The sequence below is a fragment of the Rhinichthys klamathensis genome, unplaced genomic scaffold, assembly GCF_029890125.1.
Source record: "Rhinichthys klamathensis goyatoka isolate OS25496 unplaced genomic scaffold, OSU_Roscu_1.1 h1tg000509l_1, whole genome shotgun sequence".
NCBI lineage: Eukaryota > Metazoa > Chordata > Actinopteri > Cypriniformes > Leuciscidae > Rhinichthys > Rhinichthys klamathensis.
Genome location: NW_026606990.1, coordinates 55450 through 83270, shown reverse-complemented (window position 1 = coordinate 83270; position 27821 = coordinate 55450). Strand labels below are relative to the sequence as shown.

The following is a 27821-nucleotide window of genomic DNA, read 5'->3' as shown; positions in this document are numbered from 1 at the left end:
AATTATATATATATATATATATATATATATATATATATATATATATATATATATAATCTCTTTCTATATGCCTTCATATACATATACATACATGCATATATATGAAATAAAACCTTAAAATTCAAAAGGTCACAAAGCTAATTTCAGCACCACGGACAGTTCCGCACGAATCAATAGCTATGACAAGTAAGATTTATTATTAAAAATTATCAAGAAAAACTTTAACTTGTACATGAACAATGAGTTCGGAGAACGGAAATGTATTGTGTAAAAACAAAGTACACAGTGGAGTTGTGTAAATAACTATCTTTTTGTCTAAGAACAAATTAGTCAAATTATGATCATATATAGGCCTAATATACATATATAATATAACTGCGTCTGCGATGTAAGACTTTTTTTTATAAGAGTAAATTCAATGGCATTCAATCAGCCCCAGATATCACAAACGAATGTTGCAGAGAGACTGTAAGTAGTGCAGATCTTACCGAGTTTAGATATTCAGTAAAAAAAAAAAAAAAGTAAAAATCATATAAAAAAAACCAGTATTTCCATCACTGCCCGGGATTATAGTAGAACTGATCCCGGGTCCAACTAACATGTACCTTTTGCTGTGACAGAGTTCACCTGAGTCCAATAAAATAATTTTAAATATTCTTAATATTGTCACAACTGATGAAGACAGACGCGGCTCGAGGATGAATCAACACAAAACTTTAATGATGAAACTTCAAAAATACAACTCAGGAATGTAAGGATATGTACGCCAGTATCCAAACAGGTAACTTAGCTTGATAATAACACTGATGCAGTTTCCAGGACTGAGGAAGATTTCGAGACTGTCGAGTGGAAATGGAGGACAATGAAGACCGTGGGGAACAGGAGTGCAGGTAATTAGTCAGGTAAGTCACAGGTAGGAGCAATGAGACCAGACAATGGGTGCTTGTGGGGTGATGGTTTATGGCAGTCCTTGATGAGTGACAACAGGTGGAGGTGATCAGAACTCTGGGAAGTATGGGAGGAGCTGAGGAGTCTAGCGCTGAGGGGTTGCATGAATTCGTGACAAATTATTATATTCCAACAATGATTAGAAGAGAGAATAGTTCTGTTCCACTACAGAGATTCATACAGCAACATACAAAATCTGTCACAAATCTACCTTGACATAAAAAGCCCAATATGTTATAAACAATAAAAACAGCCATGCCAAAACAAAGCCTGAAAAGTCAACATGAGCAAGGAGAGAAGGACACGCCAAAGAACATTCAAAGAGTGCAAAAATAATAAATCCGCCAGCCTTACCTCTCCAGAATCTCTCCTCCTGCGATCTGGTATCACTAGAGTATTCCTATTACTGCCTGGCGCTATTGTGGAGCCGATACTCATTCTGGGTCCAACTAACATGTACCGTTTGTCTCCAGATCTGTACTGGATGCTGTGACACAGAGTCCCGTCGTAATTTGTCTCCTGTAAATACTTGGACGAATAGTCTGTAGATTTAGAGCACTGCATCACAATCAACACGATGATGCTGATGACAAAAAGCACTGAAACCGAGCCCAAAGTGATGATCAGATAAAATGTCACGTCGTTTTCCTCCTCATCTTTTACTGTGTTTTTAACATCAGAAGCTGCAAAAGCCTCTTTGGGCTCCACAACTTTGACAATCACAGTCGCTGTTGCTGAGAGTGAAACGTTCCCATTGTCTTTGACCAGTATGAGCAGTTTATGCTGGGTCTCGTCTGTTTCTGTGAATGAGCGAAGGGTTCTTATCTGTCCTGTATAGCGGTCCAAACTAAAGAGATTGTGGTCACTAACTTCCGGCAGTGAAAACAATAACCAGCCGTTGTATCCTATATCTGCGTCATAGGCTCTGACTTTAGTCACCAAATGACCAGCGTTCACATTCCGGGGAATCTCTTCCACACCCTCAGCAGAACCGTTAGCGCTGACTGGATATAAGATCACTGGAACGTTGTCGTTCTGATCCAGAATAAACACGTTCACTGTCACGTTACTGCTCAGAGACGGACTTCCAGAGTCTGTAGCGAGCACATGGAACTGGAACATTTTTACTGTTTCAAAGTCGAAACTTTTAAGCGCGTGTATATGTCCATTGTCTGAGTTTACATTAAGGAAGGACGACATGTGACTTTTTGTTCCATCTTCTCTAATTATTTGATAGGTAATTGCTGCATTTTCATTCATGTCTTTGTCGAAGGCGCTAACAGAGTATATGAATGCTCCTGGAGGGTTATTTTCCATTAAATACAGTTCTAAAGGATTGTGAGGAAATTCTGGAACGTTATCGTTCACATCTGATATCTGCACTTTCAGTGTTTTGATAGAGGACAGAGGAGGCTGACCAAGATCTGTGGCTGTTATTGTGACATCATATCGAGAAACGATCTCTCTATCCAACTTTGCATTCGTCACAAGAGAGTACATATTTTCTTTGAATGACGGCTTCAGTTCAAAAGGAACGTTGTCAGATATTCTACAAACAACTTTGCCATTGACGCCAGAATCTTTATCAGTAATACTAACAAGAGAAATGACCGTTCCTGGTTTGGAATCTTCGGGAACTAAGTCAGACAGGGAGGTAACTTCTATCTCTGGTCCATTATCATTTTCGTCAATCACTTTAATTATAATTCTACAGTTGCTTGTCTTCGGTGGCTGGCCTTTATCTGACGCTATAACACTAATTCTATAAACATCGTTTTTCTCAAAATCCACATTGCTTTTCACCCGAATTTCTCCTGTATTACTGTTCAAATCAAAAGTGGTGTAAACTAGTCTTTCAATATTTTTAATAAATGAATAAATTATTTCGGCATTCAGACCCTCATCTAAATCAGTGGCATTTAATCTAATGACAAGAGTACCAACTAGAGCATTTTCTTGCAATGTCACAGAATAAAGTTCTTGACTGAATTTTGGCCTGTTGTCATTGTCATCCAGCACCGTGACATTAATAACGATGCTCCCTGATCGTGGCGGATTCCCACCGTCAACAGCAGTCAGTATAAGACTGTGAGTTACCTGACGCTCCCTGTCAAGTAATTTACGCAATTTTAAGATTGGGATTTTTTTCTCTCCTCCGTTTTCCCGAAGCTCAAGTTCAAAATATTCATTTTGGCTTAGTTTATAAAAACGAACAGAATTCACGCCTGCATCAGGGTCCTGTGCTTCCTGCAACTGAATGTCTTCACCCGGTAGGGTTGATTCTGCTATTTCTAACAGCACATCTTTATCAGCAAAAACTGGTGCATGATCATTTACATCGGTAATTTCAACTTCTACATAATGGACCTCAAGAGGATTTTCAACAACTGTCTTTAGACTTATCAAACAAGCATTAGTTCCATCACATAGCGCCTCTCTGTCGATAAGCTTGTCCACATACAAGATGCCATTATTCTGGTTTACCTGGAAAAGGGCGTCATTTAATCCAGAGACAATTCGGAACCTCCTGTCCATCAAAGCACTGACATCAAAACCCAAATCCTTTGCAATATTTCCCACAATCGATCCCTCTTTGACCTCCTCTGAAACAGTGTATCTTATCTGAGCTGAAACCTGCTGTCCGAGGCATATTAACAAATAGAAACACAGAGAAATCCACCAGTACTCCCATCGGCGCCTTTGTTCTCCAGCATCCATGCTGAAAACCGTCGCCTGAGGAACACGTCCCGTGTAAATTTATTCTCCTTACAATTACCGTATAAATCTATTTAAATGCTTCGAGGAAGAATTTGAGAACATCTTTTGCTCGAGTATCGACGAATATGTCCAGACTAAAAGAGTAGTCAGTGCGCTCTAGCCTGGGTTAAAACCCAGTGTGACGCAAACCAAATCCCTGACACAAACAACGTTTCCTTGTGTAATACTGACACCATGAGGTCCACTGCAACATGCCAATATTTTAAACACATCTCATGCACTTAAACTATAGCATTAAGGCAGAGAGCAAATGTTTGATACATTTTGCAGATATGATTTTATTAAATTAATATTAATATATAGTACATATGCCTGACCTCTAAAAAATATACTATATAAATATACATACTCTCTCATTATAAATAAATATATATATATATATATATATAATCTCTTTCTATATGCCTTCATATACATATATGCATATATATGAAATAAAACCTTAAAATTCAAAAGGTCACAAAGCTAATTTCAGCACCACGGACAGTTCCGCACGAATCAATAGCTATGACAAGTAAGATTTATTATTAAAAATTATCAATAAAAACTTTGTTTTTACACAATACATTTCCGTACTCCGAACTCATTGTTCATGTACAAGTTCAAGTACACGGTGGAGTTGTGTAAATAACTATCTTTTTGTCTAAGAACAAATTAGTCAAATTATGATCATATATAGGCCTAATATGACTGTGTCTGCGATGTAAGACTTTTTTTTATAAGAGCGAATTCAATGGCATTCAATCAGCCCCAGATATCACAAACGAATGTTGCAGAGAGACTGTAAGCAGATCTTACCGAGTTTAGATATTCAGTAAAAAATGTAAAAAAAAAAAAAAAAAGAAGTAAAAATCATTAAAAAACACACAGTATTTCCATTACTGCCCGGGATTATAGTAGAACTGATCCCAGGTCCAACCAACATGTACCTTTTGCTGTGACAGAGTTCACCTGAGTCCAATAAAATAATTTTAAATATTCTTAATATTGTCACAACTGATGAAGACAGACGCGAGGATGAACCAACACAAAACTTTAATGATGAAACTTCAAAAATACAACTCAGGAATGTAAGGATATGTACGCCAGTATCCAAACAGGTAACTTAGCTTAATAATAACACTGATGCAGTTTCCAGGACTGAGGAAGATTTCGAGACTGTCGAGTGGAAATGGAGGACAATGAAGACCGTGGGGAACAGGAGTGCAGGTAATTAGTCAGGTAAGTCACAGGTAGGAGCAACGAGACCAGACAATGGGTGCTTGTGGGGTGATGGTTTATGGCAGTCCTTGATGAGTGACAACAGGTGGAGGTGATCAGAACTCTGGGGATTGGGAAGTATGGGAGGAGTTGAGGGGTCTAGCGCTAAGGGATTGCATGAATTCGTGACAAATATAGCATTATTATTATATTCCAACAATGATTAGAAGAGAGAATAGTTCTGTTCCACTACAGAGATTCATACAGCAACATACAAAATCTGTCACAAATCTACCTTGACATAAAAAGCCCAATATGTTATAAACAATAAAAACAGCCATGCCAAAACAAAGCCTGAAAAGTCAACATGAGCAAGGAGAGAAGGACACGCCAAAGAACATTCAAAGAGTGCAAAAATAATAAATCCGCCAGCCTTACCTCTCCAGAATCTCTCCTCCTGCGATCTGGTATCACTAGAGTATTCCTATTACTGCCTGGCGCTATTGTGGAGCCGATACTCATTCTGGGTCCAACTAACATGTACCGTTTGTCTCCAGATCTGTACTGGATGCTGTGACACAGAGTTCCGTCGTAATTTGTCTCTTGTAAATACTTGGACGAATAGTCTGTAGATTTAGAGCACTGCATCACAATCAACACGATGATGCTGATGACAAAAAGCACTGAAACCGAGCCCAAAGTGATGATCAGATAAAATGTCACGTCGTTTTCCTCCTCGTCTCTTACTGCGTTTTTAACATCAGAAGCTGCAAAAGCCTCTTTGGGCTCCACAACTTTGACCATCACAGTCGCTGTTGCTGAGAGTGAAACGTTCCCATTATCTTTGACCAGTATGAGCAGTTTATGCTGGGCCTCGTCTGTTTCTGTGAATGAGCGAAGGGTTCTTATCTGTCCTGTATAGCGGTCCAAACTAAAGAGACTGTGGTCACTAACTTCCGGCAGTGAAAACAATAACCAGCCGTTGTATCCTATATCTGCGTCATAGGCTCTGACTTTAGTCACCAAATGACCAGCGTTCACATTCCGGGGAATCTCTTCCACACCCTCAGCAGAACCGTTAGCGCTGACTGGATATAAGATCACTGGAACGTTGTCGTTCTGATCCAGAATAAACACGTTTACTGTCACGTTACTGCTCAGAGACGGACTTCCAGAGTCTTTAGCGAGCACATGGAACTGGAAAGTTTTGGTAGCTTCAAAATCAAAACTTTTAAGTGCATAAATTCCGCCTGTTTCCGAATTAATATTTAAAAACGATGTAATGTCACTCCCTTTAATAATCTGATATGAAATCACAGAGTTTTCATTTAGGTCTTTGTCAAAAGCACTCAGTGTGAGAATGGGCGCGCCTGCAGCATTGTTTTCAATCATATATAATTCAATAGGATTTATGCTAAATTCAGGCGGGTTATCATTAACATCGGACACCTGCACGCTCAGAGTTTTAAAGGAGGACAGTGGAGGCTGACCCAAGTCGGTCGCTGTTATTGTAATTTCATAATTTGATATGATTTCACGGTCCAGGTTCCTTTTAGTGACTAACGAAAACATGTTGTCCTGAACTGATGGTTTTAATTCAAATGGAACATTTTCTGAGAGAGAGCACACAACTTTTCCGTTAACACCAGTGTCTCTGTCAGTAACACTAATGAGTGAGATTACAGTACCAGACTTGGAATCTTCAGACACCATCTTAGACAGTGACGTTACATCGATCTCAGGCGTATTATCGTTTGTGTCTAAAATTTTTACGACAACTCTGGAGTCTGTCTTCATAGGGGGCTGGCCATTATCAGAGGCTTGAACATCAAGTTTGTAAATAGATTTGTCCTCAAAATCTATGTCCCCTTTCACACGAATGTCACCTGTCAGTTTATCCAAACTAAATATGTCATACACCTTTGGGCTCTGATCGCTGCCAAATGCGTATGTGACCTCTCCATTTGAACCATAATCTGCATCACTTGCTTGAACCTGAATGACTAGCGTTCCAACTTGTATATTTTCTTTTAGAGTTGTAGAATACATATCTTGGCTAAAAAACGGTCTATTGTCATTTATGTCAAGAACGTTAATAGTAATATTTAGAGTTCCTGATTTTTGTGGATTTCCTCCATCTATTGCTGTTAAAACTAAATTATATTCGTCATTAATCTCACGGTCAAGAGTTTTTTGTAAAACTAAAAATGGCAGCTTATCTTCTCCCTGATCTCGGACTTGAAGATCAAAGTGTTCATTTTGGGTTAATTTGTATGTACGAACAGAATTTCCCCCTGCATCCGGGTCACGCGCCGCCTTAAGCTGAAAACGCGTCCCTCGAGCAGTCGATTCCAAAATCTCCAATCGTTTCTCATGTTCACTGAAAGTAGGCGAATTGTCATTTACATCAATCACCTCTACTCCAAAGTAATGTATTTCAAGGGGATTTTCGACGATAATCTTCAGATTGATCATGCATGCACTATGACTATCACACAGCGATTCTCGGTCGATTTTCTTATGAACATGCAAGACGCCGTTCTGATTTACCTGGAAAAAATCATCATTGGATCCAGATACAATGCGGAACCGCCTGTCCGCCAAAGCACTGACTTCAAGCCCCAAATCCTTTGCAATATTTCCAACGATTGTTCCTTCTTTCACTTCCTCTGGAATAGAGTACCTTATCTGAGCTGAAACCTGCTGTCCGAAGCACAACAGAAAAGAAAAACACAAAGAGATCCACCAGCACTCCCATCTGCGCTTTTGTCCATCGGGTTCCATCATGAATCAACTGCTTAAGATCACAAAACAAATCAATGTTGACCTTGATTTCTTAATTAGCGAATTCTCCGAGATGTCTCTGAAATGTGCAATTTCTTCAAACAAATCACCGCAATCCACGCCGACTACCAGGTGTTTCAACAACACAGAATTGCGCTTTTGGTGGAGAGGAACAATTGTGTGACGCCAATGTCTTAAAGAGGAGGGACTGCATTAAAAAGGTTTCCTTGTGTAATACTGACACCATGAGGCTAACTGATAATATAGCGGATAATGAAGAATTTCAGTTCTAGGAAACATTAGATTAGAATATAACTGCCAATGCGAGGCTTCACTCGATTGTAAGCAAACCTACAAACCACATAATAAAGATTGTATTCCTTTTAATGTCTAAAGACAACACATATCACAAAAATCACTCAAAATTGATATTGATATAGTGGCACCGTGAAATGATTATATCACAACATAATGGAGATATTAGAGGTGTGCTGTAATACAGAAATAAAAAACAGATTTCGGTTCCTGTTGATTTTATTTAGAATGAGCTAAAAATGGAAGCGTAATCGTTTTGCTCGAGGGAATAGATATTTCTCATTTATAGACTATATTTTAAAATACAAATTTAAAGTAGCCTACAGCCATTAATGAGTGTGACTGACACCCTAAGTGTTTTAGGTTTCAGTTAAAAAAAGTTTTTTTCTGTATTTCATGTATTTTAATGGTGAGAGCCAGAGGGAGTACTTTTTTAATAAGTTAATAAGATTAATGTAGTTTAGCTATAAAAAATAAATCCCACCACTGTTGAGATAGCAGTTAATGTTCTTTTTACTCCGATCAGCTGCAGTGTGGTTTATTTTGAACACTGATTATTTGCACTTTTACTAAATGTCATCACCGGGTTGAAAATGTTCATGAGAATGTATAGTTTTGAATTTCAGCACCACGGACAGCTCTCTTCGAAACGACTACGTGAAAACTTAAAAATAATAAGAATAATTGTAAAAGATGCATCTTACCTCTCCAGAATCTCTCCTCCTGCGATCTGGTATCACTAGAGTATTCCTATTACTGCCTGGCGCTATTGTGGAGCCGATACTCATTCTGGGTCCAACTAACATGTACCGTTTGTCTCCAGATCTGTACTGGATGCTGTGACACAGAGTCCCGTCGTAATTTGTCTCCTGTAAATACTTGGACGAATAGTCTGTAGATTTAGAGCACTGCATCACAATCAACACGATGATGCTGATGATAAAAAGCACCGAAACCGAGCCCAAAGTGATGATCAGATAAAATGTCACGTCGTTTTCCTCCTCGTCTTTTACTGTGTTTTTAACATCAGAAGCTGCAAAAGCCTCTTTGGGCTCCACAACTTTGACAATCACAGTCGCTGTTGCTGAGAGTGAAACGTTCCCATTGTCTTTGACCAGTATGAGCAGTTTATGCTGGGCCTCGTCTGTTTCTGTGAATGAGCGAAGGGTTCTTATCTGTCCTGTATAGCGGTCCAAACTAAAGAGACTGTGGTCACTAACTTCCTGCAGTGAAAACAATAACCAGCCGTTGTATCCTATATCTGCGTCATAGGCTCTGACTTTAGTCACCAAATGACCAGCGTTCACATTCCGGGGAATCTCTTCCACACCCTCAGCAGAACCGTTAGCGCTGACTGGATATAAGATCACTGGAACGTTGTCGTTCTGATCCAGAATAAACACGTTCACTGTCACGTTGCTGCTCAGAGACGGACTTCCAGAGTCTTTGGCCACAACAAAGAATTGAAATGTTTTTAAAGACTCAAAGTCAAAGCTCTTCAATGAGTAAACAGTACCATTCGCCTCATTAATACTCAGAAATGATATCATGCTTTGATCTGAATTCACTCGATCAATTGAATACGAGACACGTGCGTTTTCACCTTCGTCTATATCAGCTGCACTTAAAGAGAAAACAGCAATTCCTGGTTTGTTGTTTTCAACCACGTAGAATGTATATGGGCTTTGAGTAAATGTGGGGCTGTTGTCGTTAACATCCGTGACCTCGACGTGAATCGATCTCGTTGATGATAACGACGGGGTTCCTAAATCTTTGGCTGTTATGGTAATGTCATAAGACGATTTAGATTCTTTGTCAATGTGTTCTTTAGTTACCAGAGAATAAAAGTTTCCATCAGGCGATGGCTTGAGATCAAAGGGAATATTTTTAGGCAGAGCGCAAACAATCTTTCCATTCATACCTGAGTCCAGGTCAGTAACTCCCATCAGAGCCACCACAGTCCCAGGAGGAGCATCCTCGGGTATGTGGCTAGATACTGAGGTGACGTCAATCTCAGGCCTGTTGTCGTTGACATCCTCAACATTGACAAGCACATTACATAGTGTAGATAATGACACGGCCCCCTTATCCGCAGCCACTATCTTTAGCTCATAAACTTGCCTTTCCTCATAATTTAGCCCTCCTTTTATCTTCAATTCCCCCGTTAAACTATCTAAATCAAAAACCTCAGATGCTCCGTTCCTGAACTTGTTCCTTAAAGAATATTCAATTTCCCCATTTCTGCCATCATCTGAATCCGAAGCATTTACGCGGAGCAGAAATGTTCCTTCAGGGGCGTTTTCTTTCACCTTCACTGTGTATTTTTGTTTATCACAAATGGGAGTATTATCATTGACATCTGACACAACAATAGTAATATTTACAGTAGTTGATTTCTGCGGCTTTGCGCCGTCCGTCGCAGTTAATATTAGCGTATGCCTTGCGCTTTTTTCTCTATCAAGAGGTTTTTGTAGAATGAGGACAGGGATCTTACCTTCGTCTCCCATGTCTTCCGTTTCTAAACGAAAATAATGATTTTGGCTCAGTTTATATGCCTGCAAGTCGTTTGAGCCTATATCTGGATCGTGAGCAGTTTCTAACTGAAATCGTGCTCCTGTCATTGCAGATTCAAGTATTTCCAATTTATAGTTTTCATCCAAAAAACTAGGTGGGTTATCATTGACATCGATGATGTCAACTGATATCTGGTGCATTTCGAGTGGATTTTCTATCACTGCTTTAAGATGAACGAGACACGGGTTGGTTTTAGCACACAGCTCTTCTCTGTCTATCCTCTGGTTCACAAACAAAGCGCCGTCTTCATGATTTACCCGAAAGAGCTCTTGCTTTGTCCCCGCAACAATGCGTAAATTCCGGTTCTCCAATGAAGTCGGATCAATCCCCAAGTCTTTTGCAATGTTCCCTACAGTGACTCCAGTTTTAGATTCTTCTTGGAGGGAGTAGTTTATCTGAGCAGCATTTCCTCCGGAATTAAACAGCAAACACATCACATAAAGAATCTTGCTCATCCACGTTCTTGTGTTTTCACTCGCCATAGTTTCCTCTGAAAATAGCAGATGCGGTCAACTCATGTATGCTGTTCCAAAGCACAAATAACGGACTGATTTAAAATCGTCGTGGTTGTTCATTGTTCAAAGCCAAAGTGATGTCTGACACACGCCAAGCCACGAAATCTGTTAAACGCAACTGTAGCAATGTATGGTATTGCAGCGCCACTTAGAGCGATTTTGCAGAACTGCATCATCTCCTTCACAAGACATCTTCTAGTGATGCTGTTTCCATCCAAAGTTGGGAATTTAACTTATGCGCAAAATGGGAATATCGCATAAAACATTACAAATAGGACCAAACATGACCAGCTATACTAGATTAAATGATCGGAGAAGGTCAAATGATTATTATTATGATTATTGTTATGATTATTGTTATTATTAACGATTATATATCTGAAAATAAATATCTAATTAATTTTTTGGGGAAAAAAACGTTTTGTTATTTTTCTGTTATTGCAATCAGCGTTTAAAACACGTGTTATACATTTTAAGAGAATAAATGAGCCAGTATTAATATGTTGACCATGTCTATGTGTTTTAGTGTCTGACTGCATGGTGTGCAGTGACATCTTGTGGTTCAGTTACACAGATCACGTGACAAACTCGGCCCCACCCGCCCCTTTTGTTCTGCGCTCCCTCCCACCACAGCTGATTACGTATCTGGGTCTGTGAAAACCAAACCATGTACCAGACAAATGACACCAGAGGGCAGAGTGAAGTGATTCACATCTCAAGGTCGTTTCTCACGGACGTATGGAAATCAAATATAGCCTACATATCAATCACATTTACGCGCACCAGTATTTCATATCATAGATTGTTATAAATGTCTGTGTTATACCGTGTATAATGCTGTTTATTTCACATAGACTGCACAGATATACGAGCTCCCCAGATTTGGCTTGCTGAGCCTCTTGTCGGTGCATCAAATTACAGGATGCAGCATCATGCACCCCCCTCCCCGCCCGTTACCATGGCAACGGGCCTTTGGCTAGGCGGGTCGCTGTCTCTGGTGCTGAACAATGCAGTCTCCAGGGGAAAGCGTGAGTGAAGGGAGGTGTTTGGGAAGACATGAGGAACACCAAATAAATTCAACACTCACAAAAAATGTTTTGCTACTAACAACACTGTATTTTTTAATAATTATTTAAATTTCATGATAAAATGATTCTCTCTTCTATTAACCCACCTTCCATTCTCTTTTATTCGGTTGCTAAGAGACAGGCTCCCGTTGCCTAGAAACCAGCAGTCAGCCTGATTTCTCTGAGTGAGGCCTTTTTTTCTGCAGTGTCTCAGGAAAGCATGGTGTGTGTGTGTGTGTGTGTGTGTGTGTGTGTGTGTCCGCTGCAGCAGCTTTTAAGGGTGCTGCAGTCTCACTCTGTGCTCTAAGGCAGGCGGAGAGAGATCTGGGTCAGGAGGAAAAGACAAGCAAAAAGCAGTTGCATGTTTTTGCAACTTTGTTCTTCTGACCCACATCACAGAACCAGAACCAGGCAGTAAGCCAGCGAAGACAGCATTTAATGCTTTATTATTTCTGTCAAAATTAGCAGAAGAAAAAAAGTATTTATTTATCAGAGTGGGTGATGATAATCTGAGTGTGGTTTTATAGTGTTTTACATCTAAATGAAAAAGCGGATATGACATGAAACTGTCTGATTATCCTTATGCATTACATCATTTGCAGAGATGACCTCATCTTTTTCCAGTCACCCACCCAAACAAAAACACACTCACCTACTGCCCCAAAACAACTGAAAATCATGCAAACTAAGATTAATAATTCACAAAAGTCACTTTGATTTTATTGATGATCAGAAGAAGTCAGTTGAGTCATAATCACATACATGGTCTGTCTTTCTCTTCCCCATTTAAAAGACAATCATAATGGTACTGTACAAACAATGTGTTTTGATTTTTATACTCCAGTGCATCTGTGCTGAATTTGGCTAATGGCTGATTGCTATTCACATGTTTAGAAGTCATTTCAAAGCTAAAAACATTATGAAATGCAAAGTCCCATCACGGTTCTGATTTACATTGTGAATGACAGAAATCACTATTTTCAATGTTTTTATCTATTGTATATGCAGTACAATATATCAGCAGATACTTATGAGCAAAGAGGGTCTTGTGTGTTTCTCCAAGGCAAATCACGGATGCATTCAGCTTTAGGAAGGCTTTAGAGCACAAATGCTGGTAGAAAATGCACATTTTGATAAGGATAAAGGATGAAAAAGAGATGAAGGGGCTATCATGTGCTTTATACAGACAGCCCATTTTTATATCACAAAACGAGGCTATTGGGTAAATGAATTGTAGTCACTTTCCTGGGTAGTGAGAGATAAGTGACCTACTTATAGCTGCTCACACTGACAGACATGAAATCACATAAAAAACACCCCACCTCTTTCTTTAATACAAACGCAATGTTATTTTACAGCACCGCTCATGTCTGAGAATTAGCCAAATATTTTGAGACAGCTAATTATGAGCCTTAAAACATTTTATTCCTCTCTCTTAAAATATCACATGTAAACACCCCACATTTGTACCTCTAAAACAGAAAATAAAAGGAGAATTGGGTAAATGTATTTTGTAATGGTACATTGCTTTGACAATACCAAGACATACACACTGTGCATCCCAGAGCCTGTCACTGAATACAGCCCAAGACACCCTGACCTCTTGACCTGCCTGGGGAAACTGCCAGACCCTCAGAAGATTATGATTATTACATGATTTTATCGTAAATGACATTTCAGAAAGGCAGCAAAATATCAGAAAAACAAAAATACCATATTGTTCACTGAAATAAAATACGTATGTCCATATATTGCACCACTGCTATAGATAGCAAATAGAAAATATCAACAATAAAAAGCAGCAATATGAAACTTTATATTAAAAAAAGAAATTACAAAATGAATAAATGAAACTTTTACAATGTATTTTCTGCATGTATTCTTTTTTCAAAGCATTTCCATGAGTATTAAACAAACACATTCCATAATATTAGATAATAATAATAATATAGCCTATAAATAAGCAAAGTAAACATTAACAGTTGTCATTTGTCATTGTTTATAAGCATCTAAGTCATCCGCCACCTTGAGTATTCTATGCATTTGGCCTTTTTTGAAAGATTCGGTGAAGGCTGATGGAACTCTTTACTGTATGTCTCCATCTCTTAAATTGTGTGTTTTTATCCATGACAAAAAGGAGTAACTCACTGATAAACATCTCAGAAGTAGATGTGTTATTATGTGAGATCTTGGGCATCAGAGGACTCTCCTAAACTCGGCACTTTAGAAACGACTGTGTCCTTCAAATGCTTCTGCACTATGGCATCACTGTGCTGTGTCTGCGTTTGTGCATTTATGAATGTCACCAGACACCAAGGTTACATCACACCAGGAGTACTGGATCCAGTCTCTTTTTGTCTGGTATGCAAAACCAGTATTTTGTCTGGCACCCAAGACTTCTATCAGCCTTAGAGGTTGACAGAGGAGGCCATGAATTAGCAGAAATGAACCAGGTTTATTGAATAACCTTCATCTGACCAGCACAAATAAAACAGGTTTTTCTATACCAAACTGCTTCACGACAACAACATCCCATAAAACCTAGAAATTGCAATATTCCCTCTTATCTGTTATTCGTGAAGACAAATATTCCATGAAACCCCACCATCATAGGATTAAAAACTAATAGAAAGCATTGCAAGAGCAAGGAAAATATTAGTACAAAAATTGCAATTGATTCAATGATAAATGGTATAAATATGTACATGAAAAATTAGATAAATGGATAATTAGATAATCATCTAATCATTTATAATCAACCATTCATTTAATTTGTCATTTGCTTGTTTATACCATTTGTTATTTATCAAATGATGGCTTACATAAATGATTATAAATGGTAATAAAACTAAATGAAGAAAATTGTGCTCTTGAACGCACATACAGATCCTTCACGGAAGCAGTCATGGTGATTTTACAGCCTTCACTACACTCATAAAAAATAATATCAGATTCAGGAGAGATCATAACAACGGTATCCGTTTTCCACACTTTCTGTGTCAGATCAGTGCCTAGATTCAACTTGATTCTTTACAAACTGAAACTCAAAATACTGACACAAACAGCAACACTGGCATAATACAACACTACAGAGAAGAGCAAAGAATATAAGGCACAACAAATCAATTTTGTTGTGACCTATTCTGAATACACTTGTATTATTCTGATAGAAGTCTAAATGAGATCCAAGAAAACACATAATAAATGCTTTATACATATGTTGCAGGGAAAGAGAAGCTTTCAATGTCCAAACTCTTTCTAGCAAGAGCTCCCCACGCCATCTCTCCACAGGTCTGCATCACTTGAATCCGCTTTGTGCTTGTTCAGTATCACACACATTGCAAAACAAATCCCATGAATCTTTTTTTTCAGTAAAAATATCTAAACATGCATGAAACCGGGTATATTCACACGAGAAGCAAATTGCATGAGATTAACAGCACTTTAGAGAATGTATGTCCAATATAAATATTTTGTAATGTAATTTTCAGTTTTTTTTTTTTTTACTGGTTTACACTTTTTTGTAAACATTTGCTTATTAGGCAACTTAATGTTATTTCAAGGATGTTTAGATATTTCAACTAGAAAAAAAAGACAAAGCAACAATTACAAATGGGATTTTTTTTGTGCAATTCACTGTCCACGTCTGGTCATGTGAGAATATTCTGTTAATAATTTCTCTCTCCAATGTTTTTATCAGTCACTATATATATATATAATGAAGATCTAACATGGAGCTTTAACCATGCAAACACAAGCATACTGGTTTCGCAGAAAAGTTTCTTGGACAAAGACATGATCTGTGCTGTTTGAATATATGCATTGTGTGTGTGTGTGTGTGTGTGTGTGTGTGTGTGTGTGTGTGTGTGTGTGTGTGTGTGTGTGTGTGTGTGTGTGTGTGTGTGTGTTCACAGACCCAGTCCAAGTCCAGTCCTGTAAGAGTATCTCGTCTTTGTCAATCCTCTGGTCAGATCGTCCATGGGCTTGTTGGGGAAAAGCGAGGGCAAAACTCTCTGAACATTGATGTGAAGATGTAGGCATCATTCAGGGTTCTTTTCATCTCTGTAGGATGGTGCAGGTGGATGTAATGGATGCAGGTGAACAGACATGCAGGTTGATGGAACACGTTGCTCCAGCAATGACGCCCGCGAAGGTCCTCAGGTGGAACTGCTGCTGGTGGTGGTGGATGCCTGTCAAAGAGAAAGAAAAAGTGGACGTAAGAGGCTGGACTTCAGATGTTACTCACATTGTGATAGGCCAGAATCTGAACACGTCTCATGCAACCAAGGCCTGTCACTCAAATAAAAGGCTTCAGGCAGAAGGTGGAACCTTGGTTTGATTGACAGGTGACGGGGGGGTGGGTTGATCAATGAGAACCATGCTCAGATATCAGGTGAGGGTGGTTGGGGTGATGGAAGGGCAACGAGCTGAAAACTGGGTGGTTGGTTCCCATCACTCTGATTTATTTGTGAAAAGAAATACAACAGAACCAGTATGTGAACTTGGAATCCACCAGTCAATTCACCAACCATTCAAACACACAAGTAGACAAACCATCCAACAAACAGGCTGAGGAGCTCATAATGATGTTTAGTAGATGAAGTACATATATTGTTAAAACCCACATCATGCACTAGAACCATATTTGATTTAAAAAAAAACTTGTTGTTTAAAGGAATGTAATTCTGCCATTTACTAACCCACCTCTTGTTTTAAAGCCCTGTTTTTTTTTTTTTAGTCTGTGGAACTCAAAATGCTATTTTTCAGACCATGAAAGCGGATAAGAACAGATGCTGTCGAATAAACTTTCCCTCCACAATCTTATAGATTGGTATTGAAAGACATGTAATATTAAGTAACATGGAATTGACTATATTGACACTATCAGATGAGAAGTCAATTAAGCTGAATATTGGCACTATTTTCTTTTTAGAACTGCATTGCAGCAAAATTTGTCTCATAATTAATGACTTTTGCATCACTGATTCTGTTATTACAGTGAAGCTGCTTTGAAACAATCTGTAATGTATAAAGTGCTAAAGGTTATTTGACTTGACAGCATCCATTCCCTGTCACTTTCATACAGCGTAAACATTCTTCCACAAAAGAAAGCAAATAATTTGACTTTGATCAGTTAAGTAAATAAGTAAATGATCAGTTTGAACTTCTGGGTGAACTTTCTTTAACCGGTTCAGTAATAGATCTTGGCAGGGCATGTTTATCTGAGCAACTTTTGCACCCTCAGCCACTGTCAATCAAACCACACAGAGTCAGTTATCATTAGCGCTTCTGCTGGTCAAAGGTGTCTATAAAAGGAGGGGTTTGTGAGGCTGCATAACATCAGTTTGTAGTGAAGAAAACACCAGCTTTAAGGATTTCAGTCTAACTATTGAGTTTCACAAGTGGAAACAAATGCACACATTGTGTTCATAAAGACTGCAAAGTTTAAATCTAGCAGCCTGTGCATCTAAAAGGCTCAGAAGACCAAGTGAGATGCCAAACTGAGTGTTAATGTTGACCTGCATCTAAACTGTGATTATGAACAGGCCTCAGGGAAAAAAAAACTGATTTGAATTCAGTTGAATAAATTGGTTCCTTGGCTCCTCCTACAACAGGACAAGGCAAACTCCACTGACAAAAAACACCAACCACAAAGAGAAACACATAGAGTCACACATATTTCAGTAAAGGTCAATGGGCCCTGGGATCAGGTGCTCCAGAAATCGAGAAAATGGTGAAGTCAGGGCTGCATACCTCCAGCGGGAGAAGGGACCTCGTTCATTTTGAGTACTTTAAAACGGAAACAAAAACAGAGACACACATTTCAATATTTGAGCTTATGGCAGAAACATTTTGATGAATTTCACTGAACAGAGTAGATAAAAAAGCCAACAAAAAAAAATCTGTTACAAAACTTATTCTACATCAGTCCTATAGTCTAAGCTTGTTTGAAAAGCTCTACAGTGCATTAACAAAGCAGGAAAAGACTTCCTCTCCTCCGTCAGTGCTGTTTGAATTATCAGGGACTCCAGGTAACCTGTGAATAATGTAAAAGCATAACAAATTATGCAAAAAGAATTTGTTGCAAAACAAATCGAGCAAACAAACTCCATTACGCAATTCACTAAGAAGTAGAGGAATAAGAGAGTCAGATTAAGATATGTTGTTTAAAAAAAGAGACTGCACAAAAAAGAATAGAAAAGTTAAAGTTACGTCTCATTCTGTCTTTCAATCACTTACCTGTCCTTCAGGTGACACTCTAACAAATGAGAACAACTTAATGAAATGCTACAGAACAACTCTATCATGCATATAAACAAAGCTTGATGCAAGCTTAACTATATCCAAATACTTTTTGGGGCCACTGTGATAAGATTTTTTGTCTAAATAAGCGCATAAATCTTTGGTGTCCAACATTACATCAGAATATTAAGAGATTTAAGCACAAAAGTATGAAGGTTTGTGAACATCAGAAGTGCAGGTGAAACAGCAGCAGCAGGACAGGAAAGTAGGTCAACCTGCTCTGAGAGAGAAGCAACACGTCACGCAACATGCTTGCACAAGTCTGTACATGTTACACACACACACACACACACAATCTCTTTCACAGCTGGCTCAGCCAGAGGGAAGCTGAGAATATATGTACAACAGGTAAAAGAGAAAAAATATGGGGCTGTGGAATCAGAACAAACAGCATAAATTCACATATCACTATCAGTTCGTCTGAAGAGATAAAACCATACATTGTTAACTTTAAAAGTGAAGATGAAAAAAAACTGTGAAACTGACTTAAAGTTAAAAGAACAGGTATAAGAAATGTACCAAAGACAAAAAATTAAAAAACCATTACACACATACACAAACTCTAGTGTAAAGAGAATATCTGCTAAGAACGACTGAAACATCAAGTTTCGAAGGTGATGCACAGAAAAGCAAATTTATGAATGTATGCATAGTCTCACTGACCCCATACAAGATGGGAAGCTGGAAAAGTTGTGAATGTCCACATGAAAGGCAAAAGCTGAAAAAAGTGTGTTGGCCAACGGTTGAAAGGTCAAATGGTATTCTCTGTTGTCTGGCTTCTTTGAAGGAGTTTACATGTTAACATTATATAGGCCTACCTGTAGAGTAGAAGCGGCTGAGTCGCTGGTCTCGGTCACTCCTGTGCTCCTCGGTAAACTGGACACAATGTATCTCGCTCCCTTTGGCGCAGGCTGTCTGACCACCAGCTTTCCTTTCCTCGTCTCTGCTAGAAATAAACTGTACCAGTAGGCATCGTTGGAGACCAGAGTGGAATCCGCGATGGTCGAGTTCCTCTCGCTGATCACACTGTTCCTGCACGGAGGAGCCGCTTTGCTGGGCTTCGCTTTCTGACACTTCAGCACGATGGTCACCAGTATAGTGATGAGTAAAAGAAATGAGACAGAGCCCAGGCCGATCACCAGATACAGGTTTAGATCTGAGAAGATGTCATATTCCAAAGGCACCTCAGTATAGGTTTTGAGGGCGGTCTCCACCGTGGACAGTTTGATGGTGACTGTAGCAGAGAGCGCGGGCTCTCCGTTGTCTTTGGCGATCACCACCAGCCGCTGGTCTCGCGAGTCTCTGTAACTGAACATTCTCATGGTCCGGATCTCTCCGTTGTATTGATCCAAGCTGAATAACGTGGCGTCGGTGTTCTGGAGGAACTGGTACGTGATTCGAGAGTTGTGCACTGAGTCAGAGTCTATGGCGATGACTTTAGCTATCAGAGTTCCTTTATCTGTGGATCTCGGGATCTTTTCCTTCACTTCAGAGCCGTGCGCGCGCCATGGAGACACTATAAGCGGTGTGTTGTCGTTCTGATCCATGATAATAATGTGAACGGTCACGTTACTGCTGAGCGGAGGAACACCAGAGTCTCTGGCCTCGATGTGGAAAAGAAACTCCTTCTCCATCTCATAGTCAAAGGTCTTTAGCGCGTAAAGATTACCGTTCTCTGGGTTAATGGAGAACAGCATGGACATGGAGGTGTTCACTATTTCCTTCTCTATTATAAAATAAACTAGATACTGATTTTCATGGAGATCTGGGTCTACAGCAGTTAAAGAGCTCAGTGAAGCTCCAGGCGCGTTATTCTCCATAACAGGTATCGTGTAGAATGTCTGCGGGAACTGAGGAACATTGTCATTAACGTCCAGTAGCTCTAAAGTTATAGTTTCATTATCAGATAACGGCGGGTTGCCCCTGTCAGTGACGGAAATAGTGATGTCATATTCTGCAAACTTTTCACGGTCTAACGGTTCTGAAATTAATAATTCATAATAATTATCAGATGATTCTTTAAGCGCAAAAGGTAAATCATCAGAAATATGAATATCTACCTGTCCATTTTCTCCAGAGTCTTTATCACTCACACTAACAACTGCAATTACTGTATTTACAGGTACATCCTCTTTAACTGGACTTGTGAATGACTTTATGGAAATTTCAGGATGATTGTCATTCATATCTGTGATTAAAATCTTTACTTTACACTTTCCAGAGAGACTATTAGCTGCTTTATCTGTTGCTATAATTTCCATATCATAGATCCTGAAATCCTCATAATTAATCATTTCTTTCACTCTGATTTCACCATTGTTAGGATTCAGACTGAATGTTTGCTGCGTTTTCTCTGATGTATACAAACTAAAAGAGTAAAGTAATTCTGAATTTAATCCCTCGTCTTTATCTGTGGCGTTTAATTTCACTACAAGGCTTCCAGTAGGCGAGTTTTCTGTTAGATTTATAGTATAACTGTCTTTATCGAACTGAGGGGCGTTGTCATTAGTGTCCAGAACGCGCACAATAATGCTAGCCGTGCCAGAGCGCGCGGGGACTCCTCCATCCACAGCAGTGAGGATCAGATTATGTATGGCCTGCTCCTCGCGATCTAAGGCTTTTTTCAGTATTAAATCAGCAAATTTTGAACCATCCCTCCCTGTCTGTATTTCAATATCAAAGTTTGCACTCTCACTCAAATGATAACTTTTAATGGAATTTGAACCTATATCAGGGTCAACCGCATTACTTAGAGAAAACCTCTCGCCAGCAGCTGTAGATTCAGAGACGTCCAAATTAATCGAATCCCTACGAAAGTAAGGCGCATTGTCGTTAATATCCATTATTTCCAATTCAATGTTAAATATACGAACTGGGTTTTCCAATATGACTTCCATTTTTAAGTAACATACTGTTTTTGATATGCAAAGATACTCCCTGTCAATGCGCTCCAAAATAAACAGGTCTCCAGTGTCTTTGTTCACATCCAGATATTTTTTATTTGCAAGGATATCTAACCTGATTTTTCGCCTTCCCAACGTTTGCACATCGATTCCTAAATCTGCAGCCAGATTAGCAACCACAGAGCCTACCTCCATCTCCTCCGGAACGGAATAATGGGTGACAGAAGACGCGGTGTAAACGAGTGCCGAGAACAGCAGTAATGATGCGTACTCCATTCTGTCTGTGAAGCGTGTTGTCTTTGCGAGCACAAAACACAGCTGTCCTTAACAATGATGAATGCAAATGGAAGACATTCGGTGTATTCCAATATTGACTTTGTTTTCACCTGCGTTATACGGAAGTATTAGTATTATTCGTTGCAGAAAGCTAACAGAAGCACTTGGATCCCCGCACGCTTTTTATAAAGACTCTCCGCGTCACCGTTGAGCACGAACTGTCATGGCGTCTACAAAATAAATAAATAAATGAAAAATCGTCCGTTTTGTTGGGGCACAGCGACACGTCGAGTATGTTTTTAAGAATTACGACAAATATATTATATAAAGTCAAGATTTCTTTCGTAACTGAACTAATTTTCATGATCAGAGCAGAAATGTAAACAAAAAGTATGAAAATATAATGTGAATAAAATAATAGCCCTACGTTATTTAAAATAAATATTGAACTTAAAATTGAAATGTGTTTTTTTTAATGCAGTTCAAGTTACCTGTAGAGTAGATGCGGCTGAGTCACTGGTCTCGGTCACTCCTGTGCTCCTCGGTAAACTGGACACGATGTATCTCGCTCCCTTTGGCGCAGGCTGTCTGACCACCAGCTTTCCTTTCCTCGTCTCTGCTAGAAATAAACTGTACCAGTAGGCATCGTTGGAGACCAGAGTGGAATCCGCGATGGTCGAGTTCCTCTCGCTGATCACACTGTTCCTGCACGGAGGAGCCGCTTTGCTGGGCTTCGCTTTCTGACACTTCAGCACGATGGTCACCAGTATAGTGATGAGTAAAAGAAATGAGACAGAGCCCAGGCCGATCACCAGATACAGGTTTAGATCTGAGAAGATGTCATATTCCAAAGGCACCTCAGTATAGGTTTTGAGGGCGGTCTCCACCGTGGACAGTTTGATGGTGACTGTAGCAGAGAGCGCGGGCTCTCCGTTGTCTTTGGCGATCACCACCAGCCGCTGGTCTCGCGAGTCTCTGTAACTGAACATTCTCATGGTCCGGATCTCTCCGTTGTATTGATCCAAGCTGAATAACGTGGCGTCGGTGTTCTGGAGGAACTGGTACGTGATTCGAGAGTTGTGCACCGAGTCAGAGTCTATGGCGATGACTTTGGCTATCAGAGTTCCTTTATCTGTGGATCTCGGGATCTTTTCCTTCACCTCCGAGCCGTGCGCGCGCCATGGAGACACTATAAGCGGTGTGTTGTCGTTCTGATCCATGATAATAATATGAACGGTCACGTTACTGCTGAGCGGAGGAACACCAGAGTCTCTGGCCTCGATGTGGAAAAGAAACTCCTTCTCCATCTCATAGTCAAAGGTCTTTAGCGCGTAAAGATTACCGTTCTCTGGGTTAATGGAGAACAGCATGGACATGGAGGTGTTCACTATTTCCTTCTCTATTATAAAATAAACTAGATATTGATTTTCATGGAGATCTGGGTCTATAGCAGTTAAAGAGCTCAGTGAAGCTCCAGGCGCGTTATTCTCCATAACAGGTATCGTGTAGAATGTCTGCGGGAACTGAGGAACATTGTCATTAACGTCCAGTAGCTCTAAAGTTATAGTTTCATTATCAGATAACGGCGGGTTGCCCCTGTCAGTGACGGTAATAGTGATGTCATATTCTGCAACCTTTTCACGGTCTAACGGTTCTGAAATTAATAATTCATAATAATTATCAGATGATTCTTTGAGAGCAAAAGGTAAATCATCAGAAATATGAATATCTACCTGTCCATTTTCTCCAGAGTCTTTATCACTCACACTAACAACTGCAATTACTGTATTTACAGGTACATCCTCTTTAACTGGACTTGTGAATGACTTTATGGAAATTTCAGGATGATTGTCATTCATATCTGTGATTAAAATCTTTACTTTGCACTTTCCAGAGAGACTATTAGCTGCTTTATCTGTTGCTATAATTTCCATATCATAGATCCTGAAATCCTCATAATTAATCATTTCTTTCACTCTGATTTCACCATTGTTAGGATTCAGACTGAATGTTTGCTGCGTTTTCTCTGATGTATACAAACTAAAAGAGTAAAGTAATTCTGAATTTGATCCCTCGTCTTTATCTGTGGCGTTTAATTTCACTACAAGGCTTCCAGTAGGCGAGTTTTCTGTTAGATTTATAGTATAACTGTCTTTATCGAATTGAGGGGCGTTGTCATTAGTGTCCAGAACGCGCACAATAATGCTAGCCGTGCCAGAGCGCGCGGGGACTCCTCCATCCACAGCAGTGAGGATCAGATTATGTGAAGCTTGTTCTTCTCTGTCTAATGGCTTTTTTAGGATCAAATCAGCAAATTTTGATCCGTCTCTCCCTGTTTGTAATTCAATGTCAAAATGTTCGCTCTCACTCAAATAATACGTTTTTACCGAATTCGAGCCAATATCAGGATCCACCGCATTACTGAGCGAGAATCTCTCTCCGGCTGCTGTAGATTCTGATATATCGAGATGGATCGTATCTCTGCGAAACTGGGGAGCATTATCATTTATATCCACAATTTCAATTTCAATGTTAAACATTCGCACAGGATTCTCGAGTGTGACTTCCATTTTGATAAAGCATGTTGTTGCTGTTTTTGTTGTACAGAGATATTCTCTATCCATCTTTTCTAAAATGTAGAGCTCTCCTGTCTCTTTATTAACATTGAGATATTTTTTGTTAGATATAATATCAAGCCTCATTTTTCGTCTGCTCAGTGTTTTCACATCCAGATCCAAATCTGAGGCTAAATTAGCCACAACAGAGCCTTCCTCCATTTCTTCTGGGATAGAATAGTGCGTAACAGAGGACGCGGTGTCCAAAATAGCGGAGAAAAACAGAAGGACCATTACATACCTCCAAAACTGTGACTTTACCAATCCCTCCATTCTGCAGCTTTTGAAATATTTGTATTCCTCGTGATAATGAAATGATCAAGAAACGGACAGGACACACTGCGAAGCTCTTGTCATGGCGCGCTCCTTTGTGCGATTTCCACCTATGGAAATCTGTCATGGCGATTGTGAAAATATGACCAAAAACGTTTTCTTAGAGAACAGCGACGCTCAGTGAGTTTGGCCAGAACATACACAATAAGAAGAGAACAGCCTTGTGTACAAAAAGTATTCTTCGATTTTACGCGTTATTTGTATTTTATTATGCTTTTTGCTAATTTAGATTCCCGAGAAAATGTGTGACAATAAGCCTCAAAATAACAAATGCAAAGGACAAAAACAGACTTTGTTAAACTAATATTGATAATTGAGAACACATTAAATTATTTAAAATATGAGAGACAAAATACTCTGACATTTGTTTAACCTGAGAAACAAGAAGAATGCTGTACAGGGGCGCATGCACCACCTCTTCTCTAAAAATCTGAGAGAAAATTGAGCGTGAAACGTTATGTAAATATCTCTTTGATTATTCACGTGGATTGTCTTACCTGTAGAGTAGAAGCAGCTGAGTCACTGGTCTCGGTCACTCCTGTGCTCCTCGGTAAACTGGACACGACGTATCTCGCTCCCTTTGGCGCAGGCTGTCTGACCACCAGCTTTCCTTTCCTCGTCTCTGCTAGAAATAAACTGTACCAGTAGGCATCGTTGGAGACCAGAGTGGAATCCGCGATGGTCGAGTTCCTCTCGCTGATCACACTGTTCCTGCACGGAGGAGCCGCTTTGCTGGGCTTCGCTTTCTGACACTTCAGCACGATGGTCACCAGTATAGTGATGAGTAAAAGAAATGAGACAGAGCCCAGGCCGATCACCAGATACAGGTTTAGATCTGAGAAGATGTCATATTCCAAAGGCACCTCAGTATAGGTTTTGAGGGCGGTCTCCACCGTGGACAGTTTGATGGTGACTGTAGCAGAGAGCGCGGGCTCTCCGTTGTCTTTGGCGATCACCACCAGCCGCTGGTCTCGCGAGTCTCTGTAACTGAACATTCTCATGGTCCGGATCTCTCCGTTGTATTGATCCAAGTTGAATAACGTGGCGTCGGTGTTCTGGAGGAACTGGTACGTGATTCGAGAGTTGTGCACTGAGTCAGAGTCTATGGCGATGACTTTGGCTATCAGAGTTCCTTTATCTGTGGATCTCGGGATCTTTTCCTTCACCTCCGAGCCGTGCGCGCGCCATGGAGACACTATAAGCGGTGTGTTGTCGTTCTGATCCATGATAATAATGTGAACGGTCACGTTACTGCTGAGTGGAGGAACACCAGAGTCTCTGGCCTCGATGTGGAAAAGAAACTCCTTCTCCATCTCATAGTCAAAGGTCTTTAGCGCGTAAAGATTACCGTTCTCTGGGTTAATGGAGAACAGCATGGACATGGAGGTGTTCACTATTTCCTTCTCTATTATAAAATAAACTAGATACTGATTTTCATGGAGATCTGGGTCTACAGCAGTTAAAGAGCTCAGTGAAGCTCCAGGCGCGTTATTCTCCATAACAGGTATCGTGTAGAATGTCTGCGGGAACTGAGGAACATTGTCATTAACGTCCAGTAGCTCTAAAGTTATAGTTTCATTATCAGATAACGGCGGGTTGCCCCTGTCAGTGACGGTAATAGTGATGTCATATTCTGCAACCTTTTCACGGTCTAACGGTTCTGAAATTAATAATTCATAATAATTATCAGATGATTCTTTAAGTGCAAAAGGTAAATCATCAGAAATATGAATATCTACCTGTCCATTTTCTCCAGAGTCTTTATCACTCACACTAACAACTGCAATTACTGTATTTACAGGCACATCTTCTTTAACTGGACTTGTGAATGATTTTATAGAAATTTCAGGATGATTATCATTCATATCTGTGATTAAAATCTTTACTTTGCACTTTCCAGAGAGACTATTAGCTGCTTTATCTGTTGCTATAATTTCCATATCATAGATCCTGAAATCCTCATAATTAATCATTTCTTTCACTCTGATTTCACCATTGTTAGGATTCAGACTGAATGTTTGCTGCGTTTTCTCTGATGTATACAAACTAAAAGAGTAAAGTAATTCTGAATTTAATCCCTCGTCTTTATCTGTGGCGTTTAATTTCACTACAAGGCTTCCAGTAGGCGAGTTTTCTGTTAGATTTATAGTATAACTGTCTTTATCGAACTGAGGGGCGTTGTCATTAGTGTCCAGAACGCGCACAATAATGCTAGCCGTGCCAGAGCGCGCGGGGACTCCTCCATCCACAGCAGTGAGGATCAAATTATGTATTGCATGTTGTTCTCTATCCAAAGCTTTTTTAAGAATCAAATCCGTGAATTTCGATCCATCCCGTCCGGTTTGAATCTCGATAGAAAAATGATCGCTTTCACTGAGATAGTATGTTTTAATTGAATTAACACCGATATCAGGATCCACAGCATTGTTTAAAGAGAATCGTTCTCCCACAGGCGTTGACTCTGAAATGTCCAAATGCATCGTGTCCCTTCTAAAATGAGGAGCATTGTCGTTAATATCAACAATTTCTAGCTCAATGTTAAACATTCGTACAGGGTTATCGATTGTGGCATCCAGTTTAAGAACACACGTTGTTCCAGACTTGGTTGTGCAAATGTGTTCACGATCGATTCTCTCGACAATGAACAGATCTCCCGTTTCTTTGTTAATATCCAGATATTTTTTATTTGCTACAGTGTCGAGACGAATCTTGCGTCTGCTCAAGGTTTCAACATCCAATCCCAGATCCGTTGCCAAATTAGCCACTATAGATCCCTCATCCAATTCTTCAGGTATAGAATAATGAGTAACAGAAGATGCTGTATTCAGCAGAGAGATTAAAATGATGACGAACACGTACCTTTTCAATGCCTTGCTTTTCATTCGAGATTCCATTTTTTTCCTTTGAGTTATAATCCAGTGATCATGAAATGTAAAACAAATAGCATGCGGTTACGAATGTAACATTTTGATGATCAGGAAGCAGAACAAGCGTTTCGCGGTTCATGGAAGAAGAGAGCATATACCGCTTTCTGCCAACAAAGCAGATACGTCACCAGCATTGGCAGTAATGAAAGATAAACGCAGAGGAGTCGTTTTGATGGAAAACAGCGACGCTGTGCGCATTGGTTTGTGTGGCACATATAAAGAGTAATTTTAGTGTTAAAATACAAATACTCTGAAAAACGCAATATATCAAATAAAACCGGTT

The 27821-nt window shown here is 39.6% G+C and overlaps 1 protein-coding gene and 1 long non-coding RNA gene across 2 annotated transcripts; both read right to left on the bottom strand.

Annotated features, from left to right (window-relative positions):
* Window positions 1-1147: 1147 nt before the first annotated feature.
* LOC130072864 (protocadherin Fat 4-like) lies at window positions 1148-27675 on the bottom strand. The gene is made up of 8 exons (XM_056238168.1): window positions 25095-27675; window positions 22155-24597; window positions 21869-21881; window positions 19303-21710; window positions 8721-11105; window positions 5326-7716; window positions 1264-3702; window positions 1148-1159 (listed from the first exon to the last, which is right to left on the bottom strand). The coding sequence occupies exons 1-8, from the start codon at window positions 27503-27505 to the stop codon at window positions 1148-1150; spliced, it is 14502 nt and encodes a 4833-aa protein (XP_056094143.1). The 5' UTR covers window positions 27506-27675.
* LOC130072846 (uncharacterized) lies at window positions 16304-18068 on the bottom strand. Its single transcript, XR_008804180.1, has 2 exons — window positions 17936-18068; window positions 16304-16371 (listed from the first exon to the last, which is right to left on the bottom strand). It is a non-coding gene; the product is annotated as an uncharacterized LOC130072846 (long non-coding RNA).
* Window positions 27676-27821: the final 146 nt, after the last annotated feature.